This window comes from Sorghum bicolor, chromosome 6, assembly GCF_000003195.3.
Source record: "Sorghum bicolor cultivar BTx623 chromosome 6, Sorghum_bicolor_NCBIv3, whole genome shotgun sequence".
Lineage (NCBI taxonomy): Eukaryota > Viridiplantae > Streptophyta > Magnoliopsida > Poales > Poaceae > Sorghum > Sorghum bicolor.
In genome coordinates this window covers 10815-26590 of record NC_012875.2, presented here as the reverse complement: position 1 = coordinate 26590, position 15776 = coordinate 10815, and the positions used below count along the sequence as shown (strand labels likewise).

General features: G+C 41.5%; 2 protein-coding genes and 1 non-coding gene across 7 annotated transcripts; 2 read left to right on the top strand and 1 right to left on the bottom strand.

Annotated features, from left to right (window-relative positions):
* LOC110436370 (mitochondrial uncoupling protein 1-like) lies at positions 640-5139 on the top strand. Of its 4 annotated transcripts, none has more exons than XR_002454265.1 (9): positions 640-920; positions 1366-1590; positions 1690-1768; positions 2334-2464; positions 2549-2647; positions 2779-2831; positions 2950-3024; positions 4520-4606; positions 4774-5139. XR_002454265.1 is itself a non-coding variant. In XM_021463333.1 (9 exons), the coding sequence occupies exons 1-9, from the start codon at positions 855-857 to the stop codon at positions 4792-4794; spliced, it is 888 nt and encodes a 295-aa protein (XP_021319008.1). In that variant the 5' UTR covers positions 659-854; the 3' UTR covers positions 4795-5139. The 4 variants fall into 4 exon arrangements, 3 of the variants coding, with proteins under 3 accessions (XP_021319008.1, XP_021319009.1, XP_021319010.1); XM_021463333.1 differs by having other exon boundaries at positions 659-920; positions 2727-2831; XM_021463334.1 differs by having other exon boundaries at positions 660-920; positions 1391-1590; positions 2727-2831.
* Positions 5816-5889, top strand: TRNAV-AAC. The gene has a single exon. It is a non-coding gene; the product is annotated as a tRNA-Val (tRNA).
* On the bottom strand, positions 6338-15299 carry LOC8064309 (putative aconitate hydratase, cytoplasmic). Of its 2 annotated transcripts, none has more exons than XM_021463332.1 (20): positions 13146-13549; positions 12353-12457; positions 11719-11879; positions 11539-11631; positions 11244-11429; positions 10986-11147; positions 10477-10621; positions 10233-10375; positions 10064-10120; positions 9892-9971; positions 9700-9775; positions 9410-9595; positions 9231-9298; positions 8884-9002; positions 8676-8797; positions 8014-8592; positions 7584-7925; positions 7378-7484; positions 6665-6750; positions 6338-6552 (listed from the first exon to the last, which is right to left on the bottom strand). In XM_021463332.1, the coding sequence occupies exons 1-18, from the start codon at positions 13387-13389 to the stop codon at positions 7410-7412; spliced, it is 2943 nt and encodes a 980-aa protein (XP_021319007.1). In that variant the 5' UTR covers positions 13390-13549; the 3' UTR covers positions 6338-6552; positions 6665-6750; positions 7378-7409. The 2 variants fall into 2 exon arrangements, with proteins under 2 accessions (XP_021319007.1, XP_002445994.2); XM_002445949.2 differs by lacking the exon at positions 13146-13549 and adding an exon at positions 14969-15299 and having other exon boundaries at positions 6343-6552.

Below are 15776 nucleotides of genomic sequence, written 5' to 3'. Positions count from 1 at the left end.
TAGAAAGAGTAAATAACAAATATGTATGCAACATTTATGTCCATATTTTTTATTAAAGTTTGATAATTTTTTCTGTTGCAATACACGAACATGTATGCTAGTAGTGCCGTTAAATTCAAACGAGGGCTAGATGTCTCTAAGATGAGGACGAAGAAGCTCAACTTAGGCCTTGTTTAGATCCAAATCTTTTTTGATTTAGATATTTGTTTGTATTTGGCAATTAGAATTAGACTTTCGTCTTGCGATTTACAGATAAACTGTATAATTAGTTGTTTTTTATTTATTTAATGTTTTATGTACTGCAAGATTTGATGTGATAGTAAATCTTAAACTAAACACATAAACCATCTTGCTCGCATGTGGATGAAACACATTAAGGTCTTGTTTGGATGTAGTCGGATTCGCATCAATCCATATATGTTGGGGTGGGTTGGAGTGAAACTTAAACTAAATTCCACTCTAATCCACTCCAACCTATGTGAATTGAGGTGAATCTGATAACGTCCAAACAAGGCTACTAGATTGTAAACTGGTTTGATGTTTGACTTTCACTCATCTTGACCTCGTGTCCACCCCCGCGTAGGAGATCTGGATCTGCGGTGATGCATGTGACCTTGTGCATCGCATCGGTGCTACCGTAGGTACGTGTAGCATACTACACGAGTGCATTGGTTCTTGTTGTCCAGTCGATCCACGGATCCAGCCTAGTAAAGAGCCAAAGCCAACCACCCCACCCTCCCCGGCTCCCCCTACTACACTGCTTGCCGACTGACTCACAGACGGTCACTGGATTCTTCTCGTCCCCGACCAACCCCACCACTACGAGCAGCCGCCGGAGGCGAGACGGGGGGAGCATGGCCACGGCCTCTTCCTTCACCGCCATCTTCTTCAGCAGCGCCTTCGCCGCCTGCTTCGCAGAGGTACCGTCCGCCCCTCCCCTCCGCATTCTTTAATTTCTTTTTCTTTTTCTAGCCTCCCTCGCGCATCGCATCCACCCATTTGGGAGGCGAAGTCGGAGGCAGCCAAATTGGGACGACTCCCTCCTTAATATCACCCACCAGTGAGTAGTGACTAGTGCTTGCTGTCCTTTATTTGAGCCTTTGAGGCTAAACAAATTAAAAAGAGGAATTTGTTCGGCTTGCAAGTGGTCTGTCTTTTATTTTGCGACTTATTAGAATTCATTAGTAGTTCGGGGCTACTTGCTTGCTGGGCCAACATAGATATTAGATAGTACATACATGTACATGCCATTGCTTTCAAAGAAAATAGAAGGAAGGATCTTTATTTAATCTCAAGCCAAAATGGATCTCACTGTCAACAATTTGGGTTTGGAGTCAGCTTTGATTTACCAATGAATATAATCAGGTGTGCACCATTCCTTTGGACACAGCCAAAGTGCGGCTCCAGCTGCAGAGGAAGACGCAGCTGCCGGCTCCACCCACTGCTGCAGCTGCTGCTGGTGGAGGAATGCTAGCCACGATCATGTGCATCGCCAGGGAGGAAGGTGTTGCTGCGCTCTGGAAGGGTGTCGTCCCTGGCCTTCACCGCCAGTTCCTCTATGGTGGCCTCCGAATCGGCTTGTATGAGCCTGTCTGTACTCCTCCACATTCTTTCACTTGTCTCCCCCTCCAATTCAAAGTGACTTCCTTTTCCTCACAACAAGGGAATATCCCTTCTCTTTACTTGCAGGTGAAGGCTTTCTTTGTTGGAGGTGCTGCTGTCGGTGATGTCAGTTTGCTAAGCAAGATTCTTGCTGCGCTTACAACGGGTTGGTACACCCTGCTCCCTCTGCTTCAACTTAAAATAACTAAACTTCTTTCAGATTGCAACACAACAAGCTTATCTCTTGTCTGCCGCACAAAACTTGCTCTGCAGTTTACCATTTGAATGCACCATAAATCATGTGAACCGTGACATCTGTCTGTTCATCTTTCCTGCATAGCTAAACACGGCTGCCTTTGTTCATCCGAGTTTATCATGTCAAAATGTGGTTTTCTCTTTTTAACAGCGTAGCTACAAACCAAGTTGATTCACATACAGGCGTCAAGCTAACTCTGTCAATTTTGAGAACCATATGCACCCTAAATGTGGATGCAGAATAAATTGTGGGAACCTTACTTCTGTTTTTTTTTCACCTATTCTTTAAATCATTCCTCTTGTGTCCAAAACATGATTGCCTCTCATGGTACATGTCTGGCTGTACACAAGTGTTTGTTTTTCTGTTTTTAGCATCGTAGTTAACAATCAGGTTGGTTCAATTTAAAGGGTCAGGCTTGGCAATGTGGACAACCGTACATTGTTAAATGATCGTTTTTTTTGGGGTCTATTTTCAGGTGTCATAGCGATTGTTGTGGCAAATCCAACTGATCTTGTCAAAGTTAGGTTGCAAGCTGATGGAAAGGCTAACACTGTCAAGAGGAGTTATTCCGGAGCCCTTAATGCATATGCTACAATAATCAGACAGGTTACTTTAACAATCATGGGCAGTAAGTTTAGATGATTATTCCTTGTTTTTTTCTCATGGTCCTTAAATCTTCCATACTTCCAGGAAGGTATTGGAGCTTTGTGGACTGGTCTTGGTCCAAATGTCGCACGCAATGCCATAATTAACGCTGCTGAGTTGGCCAGCTACGATCAGTTCAAACAGGTACCTGTTGACTCTCTTTTGTCTTGTGGTGGCCGTTATATTTATTATCATTGTTCATTCCTTTGTTCTGTTCATGCAGATGTTTCTAAAACTTCCTGGGTTTACTGATAACGTTTTTACCCATCTTTTAGCTGGACTTGGTGCTGGGTTTCTCGCTGTTTGCATTGGCTCTCCAGTGGATGTGGTATGCTCTGCAAATTCTGGATATGCACACTACCAAGTTTCCAGTTACAATATGTGTTCAGCTCACTCTGAACACTGCCTTGATTTTCACCAATTCGATTACTGTGACTTCTGTTTAGGTGAAATCAAGAATGATGGGTGATTCAACGTACAGAAGTACTCTTGATTGTTTTGCCAAGACACTAAAGAATGACGTATGAAATCCTTTTCTTGTTTTTTTCTGAATAGCTTCTGTCTGTTGCTCTATTTTACCACAAAATCTTTTCACTCTTGTTGCAAGAATAAGTCATTCCACTTGGGTCTTTGTTGGCAAGATCATATGTGTATGCATCCAGTATGTCAATATCCATCTACCCTGTACCCTTGTCACATTAAACTTCTTTCATATTCCGATGTAGAGCTTTGACCATTAATTCAGTTGAAAAGTCGGTTACAGGTTACACAAATGACTGTCACGATAGTATAAATATAACTCACTCTCATTTTACATTACAATTTATACTTTGAGATTTAGACTTGAGCCTTTTAAGTTGGCAAGAACATTTCTACGTTTTCATGGTTGAGGCTGGAATTGCAATGCTCAGAAAATGTGCATTCAGTTGGGTCATAATCTAAAACAAGCAATATTATCATGTAGTTACACGAATCTTTTAAGTTCCAAAATAAAATCTATTAGGATTTATCATGCTTGAGTTTGGCAACATGTACATGAAGTGATGAGGTGAATGCTAATTGGGGGGCATGACTTTGAGGATTGATATTTTGATTCTTGAAAGATTTATTGAGTAATTCCAAAGTGCGAACATCATTAGTATTTAGTACTCCTGATAGTCGCAATGTTATATTCTTATTCATCATTGGCAACCAAAATCCAAAATAGTGGATAGCATATTAAACTTGTAACAATTGTATTGTATGAAATTCATCCAAGGGTGGAAACTAGAAACACTGCAAGTTTTGTGTTTCCATTCTACTATGTGTTTCAAACTGCACTCCAGATTCTCTCATTGGAAATTTTGCAAGGGAAACTGACTGTAGGAAGCTGGCAAAAAATGGCTTAAAAAACTAAGCGGTTCCAAACATGGCCTAGTTATTAGGACGGGAGCCATCTATTTAATCCAGCTACATTATGTGATGGACCATGGTCTCCAGGACTTGTCTTGACAGAAATGACTCTAAATTTCTTCTAAAACTCTTGTAACAGAAGACATGGCTTCTGTTTCAACTCTTAGTTCCCTAGGCTTACCTTGTCTACTGGCTCATCAAAATCGGTTTTGTTTATAAACTTATTCTTATGGAATCTGTTGAAATTATGTCTAGTTTGATGGTATTTACATTTTCCATTCAGTTTGATAGAGGTTATTTTTTCTGCTTATTTACTTATTCTGATTATAATTTTTCCTTGGTAATAATTTATTTATTTAGGAGTTAATTTTTTTTATTGTTGGCAAAACTTCCTGATTAAGCTAAGAGAAAATTATTTTCTTAGGTTGGTGTACATTTTTCAACATGCTACAATTTTTCTATTAACCATAGCTCTTTTCCTCATTGATCTAGTTTTGGATGATGCAGATGCATTGTTGTTGTGGAGTGGGTTTTTCTATCCGCTAATTTAGAATAGAATGGGGTCTCATGTGCTTTGCAGAAAATTATCACCAATCAAGCATAACTGATGGTTATTTTCTACAGGGACCTGGTGCTTTCTACAAGGGATTCATTGCAAACTTTTGTCGGATTGGGTCATGGAATGTGATAATGTTCTTAACTCTGGAGCAGGTAACAGAATGTGCACGTCTTTCATTTTGGGGTTGTTTTTATTTTGTTTATATTTAGTGAATAATAATAAATTCCTAGTCTAATTAGTAAAGGCCTAAATTTTGCACAATTACGGAAGGTACAAGTTGGCTGATTTTTTTTTCTATTCCACTTGATGAATTTAAAAGGTTAGAAGATTCTTTCTATGAAGTTCACGCCTGCACAGCAAGTAGGGGTTGTGTGGGACAGGTGGATGATGATATATATGAGAGCTGGCATATATACATAGTTGCAAGATTATTGAAGCTACAGGTTCTCATGTTGTCATTTGTCAACCGACAGAAAGGAGCCATATTTGCCATACTGCCACTTAGATTACATAGGACAATACGTTCTCATGTTGTATTTCGATTATAACCGTGTTGTAATCTTGTATCGCAGATTGATTGATTATACAGACCACTCTGTTGGTATATTGTAGAGAGCGTCACTGTTCATTGCAAGTTGATGTTGCAGGAACACTTTATGAAGTTTATGCATTTAGATTCATATCATATCATATATGCTTAGAACTTGAAGAATGATGCACCCACATGATGAAATCCACGCAGGGGGTACATACGTTCCAAAGGAGGAGCAAACATAATATTATTATAATATAAAAAGTTTTTTTGATCAGAAAATGTGAATCTGGTGAAAGATATCTGAGTTTTTTTTTATTACAACGGCTTCATGGCGGATGGGTTGATGACATGATGCAAACCAAACACCTAGATTAGGCTCGGTACTAGGATCGGATAATTCTGCATGATGCAAACCAAATACGCTGAAAATGAAGCGACATGTACACCTTATTTAAACTCTATATGGAAGCTCTGTGTTAAAATATCAATGAAAGAATAGTTCCTCGTACATTGTGTCTATGAATGAATTGTGTTGATCATGGGGAGACAGAGATAGAAATATAGTACTAGCACAGTTAGTAACATGATAACAATCCATCCAAGCAAAATGAATAATGTCAAGACTTCCGTTGACTTTCCTAAAGATCACGAAATGCCAAGCCCACCTACTTCCTTTTCTAGCGTCCTATTTTCAAACGAACCATAATTTCTATATGCTACGCTTTATCGGGAAAATTGAAAATGAAGTTTGAGCTTAGTCGCATGTAATAGTGCCCTTGATGTAGACAAATTATAATAAAGGAAAGTATGAGCCCAATGACAGCAAGTTTTCGTGGTGTAGTTGGTTATCACGTCAGTCTAACACACTGAAGGTCTCCGGTTCGAGTCCGGGCGAAAACATATGTTTTTTTTTTCTTTTTCCCCTTGTAACGCCCTCTTCTGTATTTAGATGATTGGGCCAACAAAGGCCTGTCTTCCTGCGGGCTGGGCCAGGCTTTGGCCCGGACCCGGCATGTAGAGTACAGGTGCTCGTTCGTTGCAGGCTGTCCCGTGTCGGCGAAGCAATTGGGCCTGGTCTCTCGCCGCTACACTCAGTGCTACAACTTTGTTTTGTTTTAGTATTTTTAGATAGAATGAATTAAGACCTTATTTAGAACTAAAAAGTTTTTGGATTTTAAAATTATAGCATTAATATTTTTATTTGATAAATATTGTTCAATCATGAAGTAACTAGGCTTAAAAGATTTTTCTCGCGATTTACACTTGTTCAATTTCCCTCGCTCACCACCACCAATTCTTTCTTTTTTTTTGTGAACCCCACCGATTCTAATAGGATGTTGAAGAAAAATTCAATAGAAATAACAATAGACAGCAAATTTCAATAGGACATATATATCCATTTCGAAATCTACAAAGGCACGCTGATATTGTTTGCAAAGCAAATTAACATCAGGAGGACCGAAGAGGGCATGTAACCAAAGAATCAAGAGTACAAATAATCGGTGCTAAAACAAAATTCATGCCCATGTGCTGCGGAGAAAGTATATGGCAGTTCCGATCCACCTGCACCACAACCAATAACACAATGTCTTATTATTCAGAAACACATTATTATTCAGCATATACATATGGTGATTAAATCTTTAATTTTTCTTTTTAGAATATACATGCATACCTCAATGCCAGAGCGAAGAGCGCAAGTGAAGATTTGCACGTGCCACTTATTTACAGACATGCGCCAAATACGTGGCATTAAACTACCTAGATAGCAAATATCCAACATGTGCATCAATAGAAGAGAATATGTGATCAAATAATAGAAATAGCCTATTGATTAGAGAGCTTTTGCACGTATATATAATCCCTCTATCCTGTAATATAGTGCATTCTAGGAATTTTAAGATAAATTAAGAGAAAGTATAAAAGATGCATGTACCTCTGTTTTATTTCCTAATTAGATGTCATCATCAACATGATTAATGGTGATTGGTTGATAAATGGAAAGTATTTAATGCAAAATTGGATTTTATCCTCTAGAATGCATTATATTTGAGAAGAAGTTTCATCAACATGATTAATGGTGATTGGTTGATAAATGGAAAGTATTTAATGCAAAATTGGATTTTATCCTCTAGAATGCATTATATTTGAGAAGAAGTTTTAAATGTCAGAATGCACTGTATTACGGGAAGGAGGGAGTAGTACTAATACTCCTCAAATCCAAAATGTATAAAAATGATTTTCAGATTCTTGGCAGTCAAATTTCTATAGCTTTGATCATGGATAGATGAAATAGTATTCTTGATTAAAATCAATTTGCACATTTTTTGTCGATCATCAAAGAGAAACCATGTCAATTTTGCACAGTTATGATCAAGAGACTCCAACCTTTTAATTTATTCCCACCAATAAACTTTAACTTATTTCATCTGTGCTGCCAGGTTGCGGACCATGTAGGGAAGGATGCCTCCATGGTTGAAGTATGTCACCTCAAGCTGCATGACAACCAAGAACAATAGAATGTGTCATTACACAAGAATTGGATGGTAAAGATTACTACAGGTAGTTTTTGGAATGTTTAAAAATGCCCATACCTGTGTGTCCAAGCGAAGAGTGCAAATGAAGGATCTGCCGTCGTGGGTTGTGACTGTCACGTCCTGGCCAGGACTGATCTCAGCAATGCTGGTAGGGAGGTGGATGGTGTAGCGCTCACGTCCGGTGAGGCCAAGTGAATCGGCATCCTCTCCTGCTTTAAAGCAGAGAGGAATGATCCCCATTCCAACCAAGTTGCTCCGGTGGATCCGCTCGAAGCTCTTTGCAATCACCGACTTGACACCCAGTAGCATTGGTCCCTTGGCAGCAGAGTCACGAGAGCTACCACTGCCATACTCAGCACCAGCGATAATGACCATATCATGGCCTTCCGACTTGTATTTCTGCATCAATCACATACATATTCAAAATGAATTATTCACGTATATATGCAGTAGTAGCACGAGTAATATGATAATCAAGCATATATACCATTGCCACGTCGTAAACATAGAGCTTCTCCCCAGTAGGAACATGGATCGTCCAGGGACCAGCCTTGCCACCCAGAAGCTTGTTCACGATCCTCATGTTGGCAAAAGCTCCCCTCATCACCACCTCGTTGTTGCCACGGCGGCCGCCGTAGGAGCTGAAGTTCTTGGGGTCCACGCCATGCTCGAGCAGATACTTGGCCGCAGGGGTGCCCTCGGGGATCTTCCCCGAGTAGGAAATGTGGTCCGTGGTGATGCTGTCCCCAAGGTTGAGCAGGCAGTAGGCCTCCTTCACCGTGGGTGGACCAGGTGGCATCATGGACATGCCCTCAAGGTAGGTGGGCTTGCGGATGTAGGTGGAGTTGTCATCCCATGGGTACAGCGCCACCTTTGGAACTGGCAGCTCGTTCCACCTATGGTTGCGTTCCATGATGGAATCATACACTTTCTTGAACAAGTGAGTCTGCACGCTGGACTCGACAACCTGATCGATTTCTTGGTTTGAAGGCCATATGTCCCTCAAGAAAACTTCCTTGCCACCCTTTCCAACTCCAACGGGCTCTTTCTCGAAGTCAATGTCAACCTGATTGAAAAGGCACAAGACACTCGTGATGCTATGTTACATGGCCAAGTTGAAGAAGCAACAGCATGCCGCGGAGTACTTACAGTGCCGGCAAGAGCATAGGCAACAACCAGAGGCGGCGAGGCAAGGTAGTTAGCCCGAGTGAGAGGGTTCACACGGCCCTCAAAGTTTCGGTTGGCCGACAGCACCGCAGCAGCAACGATATCTATATGTGCAAGAGTAAACCATAAGCTACCAATTAATTAATAGAACTTGTTATGTGCACAGCTACAGAAATAGATAATACCCTACCATTTTCGATGATAGCAGCTGATACAAATTGATCCAGGTCGCCAGAGTTGCCGACGCAAGTGGCGCATCCATGCCCAGCGACATGGAACCCTTGCTGGTTCAGATAATCTTGAAGGCCACTGCATGGAGAAACCACAAAGAGTTGCTTCATTTAGACATTTTTCTTGAAAACGCAGGAGAGTGCGCACCATTATATTAAGAAGATAATAAAATGGGATAAAAACCATACAACACAACACACAAAAACCACACACAACTCTACACACACGACATGCCATCGGATGACATGATGCGTCTCAATTTTGGACTAATAGAACTAGATTTGGATGGCAAAACTATAGATATACCTATGTTTCAAGTACTCCGTAGCAACCACAGATCCAGGGGTAAGGCTTGTCTTTACCCATGGCTTCACCTGAGATATATAAGAGTTGTTCTACAGTAAGAAAACAGAGAAGAGAAGAGGGCAGGGGAGAATAATCAATACAACCACAAGAGATCATATACTAAAGAACAATAAACCGACCTCAAGGCCCAATTCACAGGCTTTCTTTGCCACAAGGCCAGCACCAATCATGACGCTGGGATTCGATGTGTTTGTGGAGCTACATATTGCTGCAAGAACAACACTGCCATGCTTGATTTCAGCTGGCCGTCCATGGAAGTCGAATTTCACAACTTTACCCTGTTGTTCCTTTGGCACTGCATAGCCCTGTAGTGTTTGCCATATAATAAATTTAAGATACTTTGACATTACTTTTTCAAAAGAAAATTGTATAGGAAATATCATGTACTACAAAACCAAGGGCCTATTACCTTGAAACCAACTTCGTTGTCCAGGCAAGCATGCCAGTCTGACTTCATTTCCTTCAAAGGGACACGATCATGAGGCCTGGAGGATGGCAAATCAAACAAGACAGCACAATCCAAGTCCCCATTAGCACTAGCAGAAATATATAGTTATTGTCTAACAGTGAGAAACTCGTAACCAAGGAGCACTATATTTACCTTTTGGGGCCTGAAACGCAAGGCTCCACGTCACTAAGGTCCAACTCCAGATATGAAGAGTAAACTCGTTCTGTCTCAGGCTACATGGCACAATGAGTAGTGCGAATATGTCAATATAAATCAGGAATAGTGGAACTCAAGCGCTGTAAAACCAAAAAGGCAAAAAACATACCTCATGGTGCTCCACAAACATCTTGTTAGCTCGCAGGTATGCTTCAATCATCGACACCTGAATCACATTTAATGCAAGATATAAAACATTGTTTTATTAATAAAGAAATATATATTAGAATGATGGAATGGGTATGGTAAAAGAGTGATCTGCACATAGTGAAACATACAGTTTCATCGCTTCGGCCTGTCAATTTGAGATAGTCCAATGCTACTTGGTCTACAGGGAAGAAGCCCATGGTAGCTCCATATTCTGGAGACATGTTGGCGATTGTTGCCCTGGCAGGCAAAGATAACTCGCCCACACCAACACCTGAATGCAACAGAGAAATAAAGAGAAAAGTCGTTGAGAGAGATATATGAATAAATTAAATTATGACAAAGATGTATACCACATTTCTCTAATATGCTTACCATAGAATTCAACGAATTTGCCAATAGCACCGTGCTTCCTTAGCATTTGGGTCATAGTAAGAACAAGGTCAGTCGTAGTGACACCATCCCGTAACTTCCCACTCAACTTGAATCCAACTACACCAGGCAAAACCATGCCCATTGGCTGCATAGCACACCAACTTAGGGGTCAATTTGAAATCCATAGACAGGAAGTCAGCATTTATGGAGCTATATATGTTGCTGAACTTATCGGAGCAGAAAGATGTGTTAAGGTTAGCTTTGCATGTAAAGTCTGACTAGAATTTCGTTTTTTTTTTTTGACGGCAAAAGACTGTGGGGGAGATCCCCAGTTCCACACTGACTAGAATTTCTTTGTTGGCTGCCATATACGACTTGTAATTTTCAGGATGGGCAAAACCCATTGTGTTTAAAAGTCATGGATGACCACACCATTTTTTTATGGATGACTCAACCCCATCGTTTTCTGCTAATCTTTTCCTTGTGAGTCTCGACTTAACAGTGTTTACCTGGCCAAGCATTGCAACAACCGCTTCAATACCACCTACTCCCCAACCAGCAACTCCAAGACTATTAGCCATAGTGGTGTGCGAGTCTGTGCCAACCACACTGTCGAAGTACAGAATGCCATCTTCGTTGAAGACAACTCGGGCAAGATACTCAATATTTACCTGAAATTTGTATTACAATTCAAATCAAAGATGAAAATAAAGAGTTTTTGGGACAGGGACACATTAAATTCTCTTGGATCCAGAGCATTATTTTACCTGGTGTACAGTGCCAGAACCAGGGGGGAAAACCTGCATGTTGTGGAAAGCATTGGATGCCCATTTAAGAAAAGCAAACCTTTCTTTGTTGCGCTGGAACTCCAGCTCCTCGTTTCTATCCAATGCATCATGCCTCCCTGCAAAGTCCACTCGCACTGCATGGTCAATAACAGCATCCACGGGAATCTGCATGTAGGAACCAAATGGAAATATGTATTATGAAACAGAAACAGATAAGGGAGCACAGAACTTTTGAGATGATTGAGAATCAATAACAGAGAAAATAAAGGTGTACCAGTGGATTGATCTTGTAGGGATCACAACCCAACTTTGGCATCATATCACGCATAGCTGCAAGGTCTACAACTGCTGGGACTCCAGTGTTGTCCTAGATTATAAATAGGATCGTATATAATAAGCAACAGTCAATTATATATCAAGCATAGAATTTGTGAGATGTCAGATCAAAACCAACCATTAGAATGCATCTCGCTGGCTTGAAAGGTATCTCAGCCAGCTTTGGAGATGTGTTCTCCCAATCAATGATTTTCTCGACATCACTCTCTGTAACTTGGAAGTTATCACAATGGCGGATAGCCGATTCCAGGAGAACACGGATGGAGTAGGGAAGCCTATCTGATAGAACACAAGAAAACGATTTTTTGCTATTTAAAATAGTATTAGCATATTAATATACAGGCATGATGTTGTAAAAAGTATTACATTGCAATTTATATAGGTAAAACTAAAAGTGTAAAAGTTTGCACCTATGCATAGCCATATTATTGTCTCACGCAAAATATTTTCTTAAGTTAAACTAAAAGTTTGAGATGTAGCTTTTCCAAGAAAAGATAATGGGACATTTTGTCTGTCTTTTTCAATGTGCTACTAAGTACTATAAAGAAGCGGCAGATGAAACAAATGCCATTGTTGAAATTAAAGGAAGTGAGTGAACACAGCAGAGTTGAAAATGTGAATGCTGTACAGAATTAGCATGTGTACTACTAGTATATATATATATTTGCACAGTCCAGACAAATAGGAATGTAAGATGCAAAGCAAAGGAAGGGGAAACTGAAAATATTACAGAACCGAGCATAGAAATTTACCAATCCTTGGATCATTTAGTGCAGGAAGGCTGAAGAACTTGCCGTATTCACCACCACCAGGCTTAGGGAGGCTGGCCAATATACTCTTGAAAGCATGCTTGGTAGCTGAGGCAAACACGAGAACATAATGTTAATCTCCATTTGCATTAAGGACGGTGGGATATTTATTGGAGCCAAATACTTGTTGAACAGAAACATTTAATAATCGAAATGGGCATTCCTTTGACGGCATTCTTTCCTAACAGTGGTTGAATGCGAACATTTTTGTGCCCCCCCCTACGGATGCCAACGAACTCTGAGGTGATTAAGCTAGTGTTTCGAAATGGAGAAATGAAGACGACATTGGTCAACTCAAATAATAATACTAATGAAGTCGTTCGCTTGAGCAGCCATTCAGCAATGTTTTTCTCTCACAAGAGTACTTTCTGCCATGGTTTATCAGCCAAACGAACAATTATGTTTAGTTTCATCTAAAATACAAAATTATTGCCCTCGTAAGGACTACTTGAGGCTGTTTTTTTTTTTTGCCTATTGAGGCCAAAATCCAAAATTGACAACAACTACCTTTTTATCAAAAATTTTGCATTGTGTTTATTCTATTATGCAAAATGACAGACCACAACCCAAAATTTTTTAAATAAAAGGGGAACTAAACACCCCCTTAATTTTAAGTTTGGAGTCGAAATTAAAATCCAAGTGAAATGATGAGCAACTGAGTTATTCTGGAGGCTTAATAAATATGTAGGAGTAAGTAGTAGCACTAATCTCTAGCTAGTGAAGTGAAGTGGAGCACCTCCGATCCGATCGAGAGCGTCGTCGTCTTGTGTCTTGGCGGCGGTGGCGGCGGCGCAGGTGGTGACGTCTACGAGGCGGGCGCGGTGGAGGTCGGGATGAACCGCGCGGCCCCTCCATGAAACAGAGAGGGTCCGGCAGGCTCGTGGTGGTTGGCGGCAGAGGGAGGAGGAGCAGGGGAGGCGGCGTGGCGGCGGAGGCGTGTGCGTGTGGCAGCCACCACGGAGGAGCGGCTGCTGCTCCATGGATCGGAGCGGCGGCGGGACCAGAAGAGGCGGCGGCAGGATGTGGTCCCGCCCCCATCACGCGTGGGCGTGGCTGCCCGGTGACCAATAGAGGTGGAGGATCGGAATCGGAATGGCCGCCGTGGAAAGCGATGGAAAAACGGTCTTGGGGTGGGCATACGCTGACTGGCTCCCCCTGCCATGATGCCCATGCCACTCTCTTCTCTTCCTTCTCCCCCTCCCCTCCATGGCTGGCCAATTGTATTGTATTAAAAAAAAGAAATATTCGCTCCAGGCCGGCCACTTGTACTATAGCACAGCAACTAGGGCCTTATTTAGGCCTGGTTTAGTTGGAGAAAATTTTTGATTTTGTCTATGAAATATTTTTATTTATATTTAATAATATTGTCTAATTATAGATTTATTAAAATCAAAAGATTTGTCTCGCAAATTACAAATAAATTGTGCAATCAGTTATTTTTATCTATATTTAATGTTTCATGCATATACCGTAAGATTTGATGTGACAAATCTTGAAAAAAAAATTGTAAAATTGTTAGGAAGTAAAGAAAGCCCAAAAGGAAAAAGTCTACTATGCTCAAGTGACAAGTGTAGTGAGGCCCGACCAGGCACTTGTACCGGCCGGGAAAGGCGGGGACGGAGACCTACACCTACCACCACCACTCCCGTACGTCTGCTTGCTCCTCCGGCAGGGTCGTCGTCGGCCGGCGCTACTCTAATAATTTCGATTCTCCATCGAGGAACAAAGGGAAGGGAAGGGAAGGGAAGGGGAAAAAAAAGGATGAGAGATTCTGAATGTTCTCCTATATATCGATCCGATTCAGCTTGCCGGGCGGCGGCTGGGAAAATGCATGCCTGCTGCTTTAAGATGTTGGATCTGGACGACGCCTCTTTGTTTAGAGATTCTGCTTGCTTGGCAACGGCCTCTTATCTCTTATTTATGATGCTCAATAAGCGCGAGAAGCATGTGTAGTCTCAACTCTGACAACAATAATCAAGCAAGGGATATGGATGGAGGCGAAATTAAATGAAAAAGAGGAATTGAATCCCCAAATAAACATGCATCTTCATTGACATCTCATGACTTTTTTTTGTGTTGTGTTTGTGCATATACATATATATAAGATTCTACCGAGTGTAGATATCATATATGTGGAGGACGCATATCGATCGGAGGACCTTGTTGCTTGATGAACATATATATAGATATACTAGCTACACGGCCTCATCGATCAGCCCTGCTGCGCTGCGCTATAGTACTATATGGTGGCTTGGCTCGGAGACGCATCAAGCATGCATACTTTTTCATGTTGCATATACCATATACCATATCACACAAAAGCAGGCTGTGTGTTTACAGAGAGAGAGAGAGAGAGAGAGAGAGAGAGGGAGAGAGAGGATCGGAGCAAGCAAGAAATTAAACAAGGATTGTAAACAAATAATACTTAACAAATTAGAAAAGCAGCGTACCCAACAACACACGCGCGGCAAGCAAGACACGAATAATATGGATTTAATTCAAAAGCAGCCCCGCCCGCCCCAGCAATCCCGGCCATAGCAGCAAGCTGAATTGTATTACCTGATGAGTTGGCCATCGTAGCGGATTTTGTGTACTACTACACACAGCTAGCTAGCTCTCGCGCGCTCGACGACGACGTGCGGCCGGCAGGAGGTCGATCGCGCGCCGGCCGTTCACCCCGCGGCCAGCTGGCCCGGCCGAGAGGAGATGGATCGGAGGCAACGATACAACTGGTAGATGATGATGATGATGACGACGAGACCAAGCGACAGAGGGAAGCAGTCACTTCTCTCTTCTTATAGGTACAGCGCGCGCTAGCAGCAACGACAGCAGAGACAGTGAGAGCGAGGGGGCCGCCAGCTGGCCGGGAGCTAGCTTGAAAACCGGCCGGGTTATAAAACACCGAGGGCTTAGTTTGGATACCTTTATATTTACCTTAATCCACATGTATGTGTTAAAGATTACACCCAATAGTTTCATAGAGCTCCTCTCTATATATGAAAACGTTTGTTATTATGCCCAACAGCTAAGACGATGATAGCATCATGTGTTCAAGTTGAGCACGGAGCAAGCATATATAATTTTATAGAGCTCCTTTCGCCAGGATGGGAATGATTATGTGGTCGGAAGTTACTTAGGATAAACTGGATAAACGAGATCATCCCATATGAGCAATGGATCAAGAAAAACTAGGGCTTTATTATTTACACTTGCGGCTTCTAGCTCCCTAATTCATTTTTCAAAAGCACACTTCATAGAATCACTTCACGGTTTCTAATTTATTATAATAGTTGGTAAGGTTTCTTGTGGCAGAAAAACTACTCAAACGGGTTATTAAGTCTTCGACTTGGTTTGGCCGCATGGTGCT

Coding starts and splice junctions, on each gene's coding strand:
- LOC110436370 (XM_021463333.1), top strand. CDS start 855: ATGGCCACGGCCTCTTCCTTCACCGCCATCTTCTTCAGCAGCGCCTTC. Junction 3,025..4,519: donor CCAAGACACTAAAGAATGAC/GTATGAAATCCT, acceptor TATTTTCTACAG/GGACCTGGTGCTTTCTACAA. Junction 4,607..4,773: donor TGTTCTTAACTCTGGAGCAG/GTAACAGAATGT, acceptor TGAATTTAAAAG/GTTAGAAGATTCTTTCTATG.
- LOC8064309 (XM_021463332.1), bottom strand. CDS start 13,389: ATGGAGCAGCAGCCGCTCCTCCGTGGTGGCTGCCACACGCACACGCCT. Junction 9,003..9,230: donor ACGGAGTACTTGAAACATAG/GTATATCTATAG, acceptor TTCTCCATGCAG/TGGCCTTCAAGATTATCTGA. Junction 8,798..8,883: donor AGCTGCTATCATCGAAAATG/GTAGGGTATTAT, acceptor TTGCACATATAG/ATATCGTTGCTGCTGCGGTG.